Source organism: Aplysia californica, unplaced genomic scaffold (assembly GCF_000002075.1).
Source record: "Aplysia californica isolate F4 #8 unplaced genomic scaffold, AplCal3.0 scaffold00895, whole genome shotgun sequence".
In the NCBI taxonomy this organism is placed as follows: Eukaryota; Metazoa; Mollusca; class Gastropoda; order Aplysiida; family Aplysiidae; genus Aplysia; species Aplysia californica.
This window is the reverse complement of record NW_004798165.1, coordinates 117,254-121,384: the sequence shown is the minus strand read 5'-3', so window position 1 is coordinate 121,384 and position 4,131 is coordinate 117,254. Positions and strand designations below refer to the sequence as shown.

The window sequence follows — 4,131 nt, the reverse complement described above, 5'->3', positions numbered from 1 at the left end:
TGTGTGTGTGTGCGCGCGCGCGTGTGCGTGTTTTTAAAAAAAATATCAGGCCTGTGTCTCTGTGCACTGTTTTATTTTTGCTTCTGCATTTGTTTTTACTATTTGATATCATAATTTGATACATCCAGTAGGCCTACATTTGATGAAAAAAGCTAATCACATGGCCACTACACATTGTAGGATCAACTCTTTCGATTGTGCGCGGAATAGAAGGCCTTAAACCCCTTCTCTGCTTGGCCCGAGACTGACTGTCTCGGGCTCCGTGGTTGAACTAAAAGTAGAAGTGAATTATTGTGTAATGTAATATGGTAACATTTTATTTTAACATTCATAATTATGCACATGATTCTATGTAGCTTTATGTCCTTTTCTGCCTGCAGAATGGCTAGGAGAGGGGAAAAGAGACGGAGATATACTCCTTACCCCCAAAAAAACAAACAAACAAACACACAAACAAAAACAACCCTTCACAGACTCCACGTCACAAACTTCGCATCCTGCTCCAACCCCTCGCGCACCCACAAACACAACCCAACCCCCACCCCCATATCTTATCCGACTCCCAAATCCCTCATCCCACTCCTCGTTCCTTCCCCCATATCCTACGCAACTCCCATCCCAATTCACCCCCACCACGACCCCCCCCCATTCCCATCCTCTCTTTTCCCATTCACCTCACCTCCGGAAACTTTTATAAGAATTCCCTTATCCCTCCATTCCAATACTTCCATCGTTCACCTTTTCATGACCCCGGGTCGGGGTTGCATTATTATTAGAGAAGTAAAGGTATAATGAGTGATAAAACGATCAGAAACAGCTGATGTAGACTTATAAAGACGTGTTTGTTCAACGTGCGGTCAGATTTCCCCTTCCAGTGTCTGTTCTGTGGCGGTTAGGTGCTTCGCTGTCTCACGCAGAAGACCCGAGTTTGATTCCCGAGTGGGGGTAACTTTTATCGAGTACCTTGGTCTTTCTAATAGGCATGGGATGCTGCAGTTGTATACCTTTCCGGGTAAGTCCTGACAGGAGGCAAGGTAAGAACCCACCTCTAAAATGAATTAAATTGTGTCGATGGGCCGTAAAATTTTTACATTAGTGAAGAAAAAAAATAACATCAAAGATTTCACGTGGGTGGTTTGCGGGTGCTCTGGTGTGGTTTGCTCCTTCTTTCCTATCAAACATATACCGTCCTGATCTCTCCTCCTTCTGTTCTATGTTTGTTACTCTTTTGTAACACTTCTAATCTTCGGCACATATATAACCGTATTGTGTTGCAAGTGCCGTAAAACTCTTACCAAAACTAAAAGATTTCACCTACCTTTGGCCTCTTCCACACTATGTCTGCAGGGGCGGGGCGACTGAAGAAGAGGGAGGAGCCTGTGGGCGGGAATTCCCCATCCACAAATAGCTTTCTCTTACTGAGGCACCGTCGTCGGAGTTTTCCATAGAGCTGACCTTTGAATGGCTTGTCCTTAGAAGCCATGGGGACCTGATTGGAGAAATAATTACATAATATGAAAACATGATTATGGTGGTGTGTATGTTTGTGTTTTTGTATGTGTGTACGTGTATGTGTGTGTTTACGTGTGTGTGTGTGTGTGTGTGTGTGTGTGTGTGTGTGTGTGTGTGTGTGTGCAGAGGCGAAGCGTCTATATAATCAAATAATCACTGCTTCCCTTCCTAATTTTGAAACATTGTCGCAGTCAAATTCACCCATAGACGTAAACCTCATAAATTAAATGTAAAAAGACGTTCACAATCACCAATGAACAATAGACTATGCCTAACCTTCAAAACCGTTTCATTGCCACAGAAATAGCCTGTTCGCCCCTATCGGGCCACTCCATAAGCAGTCACAAGCTTTGATTAAGTAAGCTTTTAGTGAGGTTGGAAGAGTCAACCCATAGATTTGAAGGGAACATGTGCATAGCAGTCAGAACTGTTTCATTGTCGCATATACCCTGTTCACCCCTCTCGGGCCACAGTAATAAGCACCCAGACGCGCTGATTATATAAGCGAACTATTACACTGGTCGAGTCTACCTCACAGATGTGGGGGGGAACTAACTCCTAATAATCCTTTGACTCCTGCTACTACACTGCTAGTGCTTGTTTTTTTCCTCGACTTTTTAACGTCCTATAATCAGATCGTGACCTCGATTATGACAGCGGCTCCCGGCCGCGAAAAGCTAGACAAAAAACAGCCAAATGTGAAATAAAAAATTAATAATTGGAGTGCTCTACCAAAGTGTTTCGGCTGTCTGGTATAACATGCCATTGTAGTGCTGACATCTATGCTTCTTTCCTTGGTGTTCGTGTGTTCAAATCTAAAGTTAAATTTAAGGTTAGTTAGAATAAATATTTAATGAAATACTTTCCCGATTATGTTAGCGGTTGAACAAGCATACAACATGAATTCAGGATTTGTTTTCATTCACAACTCAGAGTTGCCGCCTCCAGTACCAGTAAGATTCTTGTGACTTGTGTGAGTGTGATATCTCCAGGCCCTATCTGGTCCCATTTCACTTTGATTACCCTGTCAAACAAGTCAGCCTTCGCCCCTGTGTGTGTGTGTGTGTGTGTGTGTGTGTGTGTGTGTGTGTACGTGTGTGTGTGCATGTGTGATGTGTGTGTGTGTGTGTGTGTGTGTGTGTGTGTGTGTGTGTGTGTGTGTGTGTGTGTGATGTGTGTGTAATGATCATCATCACCACTACAACTACCACCATCACCATCATCATCACCGCCATCAACAACAACAACAACAACAACAACAACAACAACAACAACAACAACAACAACAACAACAACAACAACAACAACATCAGCATGAGCAGCAGCAACAACAAGAAGAACAACAATAAATAATAATAATAGATAGCATTTGTATAGCGCATATCCCCGCTCAGCAGCAGGCCCTATGCGCTTTACACTATATTATTACCCCAGCAGACCATAGAACACTCCGAAACATTCTCAGCTTCCCGGGAAGCATACAATGTAAGCAGCCGATTAAGCGCTCAAACACTAACAAACTGACAAGATCTTTCGCTGTCTATAGCCGGGTACCCATTCCCACCTGGGTGAAGTGAGGAAAATTCGTGTAAAGTGCCTTTCCCAAGGACACAACGTCGGGCCCTTGACGGGATTCGAACCCACGACCTTACGGTTGCGAGTCCGAGAGCCTAACCACTAGGCCACCGACGCCACTAACAACAATAACAGCAACAGCAACAACTGAGAACACCACCAACAACAGTACTAACAATAGCTTTTTAATAATTTCAACATCTCCAAACACACCAACACCCACGCACTCTGAGTTGTAGGTTCGGTTTGAGCTCTGTGCCCTACACCTACACAACAAAGGATCTTTTTTGAAGGAGAGGCACTTAAACCGCTGAGTTAGGAAAACAAGAAATCTGCTGTGCATAGGTTGCGGGATTCAGGGGGTAGAAAGGGTAGAAGGCGTAAAAATAGATACACTATTTCCAAAAATTGTCTGTATGTCATTAATCTAAGGGCACGTTCCTCTTGTGTAGGCCTATTGCTTCATGCTTATGTCATGACGTGGTGGGATCAGGCACTCGTCAGTTTTTGGGCATGTGGAGTTATTGGTATCATCTTAAAGGATATTCATTTGCCTAGCTTTCGATGAAAGAAATATCCATTTATCTTCTACAGAAGTCGAGATATTTGCCATGGAAGGAGGTGGGGTCACCTGGTTTTAGAAGTAAAATTACTGAGAAAATGGACGTCAAAGTTTGGAGGCTGCGTAGCTTATGAGTCCTTGGAAACTGCAAACTTATATTTTTGTGTGTCTTTTATCAATGTTTTTCTATAAATTCCACCCCTTAAAGTGTTTTTGAATGGATATACATTGCGCAATTTCGTTGCATGAACAGTGCTGTGCCTGGCAAAGCTTATAAAAGGGAGACTATTTATCTATTCCCTCCCTTTTCCTCTTTTTATCCCAATCTTTCTCTCCACCTCTCCATCTTTTCTAATATCCCTCTCCCCTTCCCCAGCCCCTCTCTCTATCTCTCTGAGTCCCCCCTCTCTCTCTCTTTCGTCTGTCTGTCTGTCTGTCTGTCTGTCTGTCTGTCTGTCTGTCTGTCTGTCTGTCTGTCTGTC

At 43.5% G+C, this 4,131-nt stretch overlaps 1 protein-coding gene across 1 annotated transcript in view; it reads right to left on the bottom strand.

The window, feature by feature from the left end:
- The window catches only part of LOC118478737 (calpain-5-like), a 6,786-nt gene extending 5,301 nt beyond the window's left edge, over positions 1-1,485 (bottom strand). The window contains exon 1 of the mRNA XM_035972901.1: positions 1,319-1,485. Coding sequence (XP_035828794.1) covers positions 1,319-1,483 — 165 coding nt within the window. The 5' untranslated portion in view covers positions 1,484-1,485. The remainder of the gene's footprint in view (positions 1-1,318) is intronic.
- Between the last annotated feature and the right edge of the window lie 2,646 nt (positions 1,486-4,131).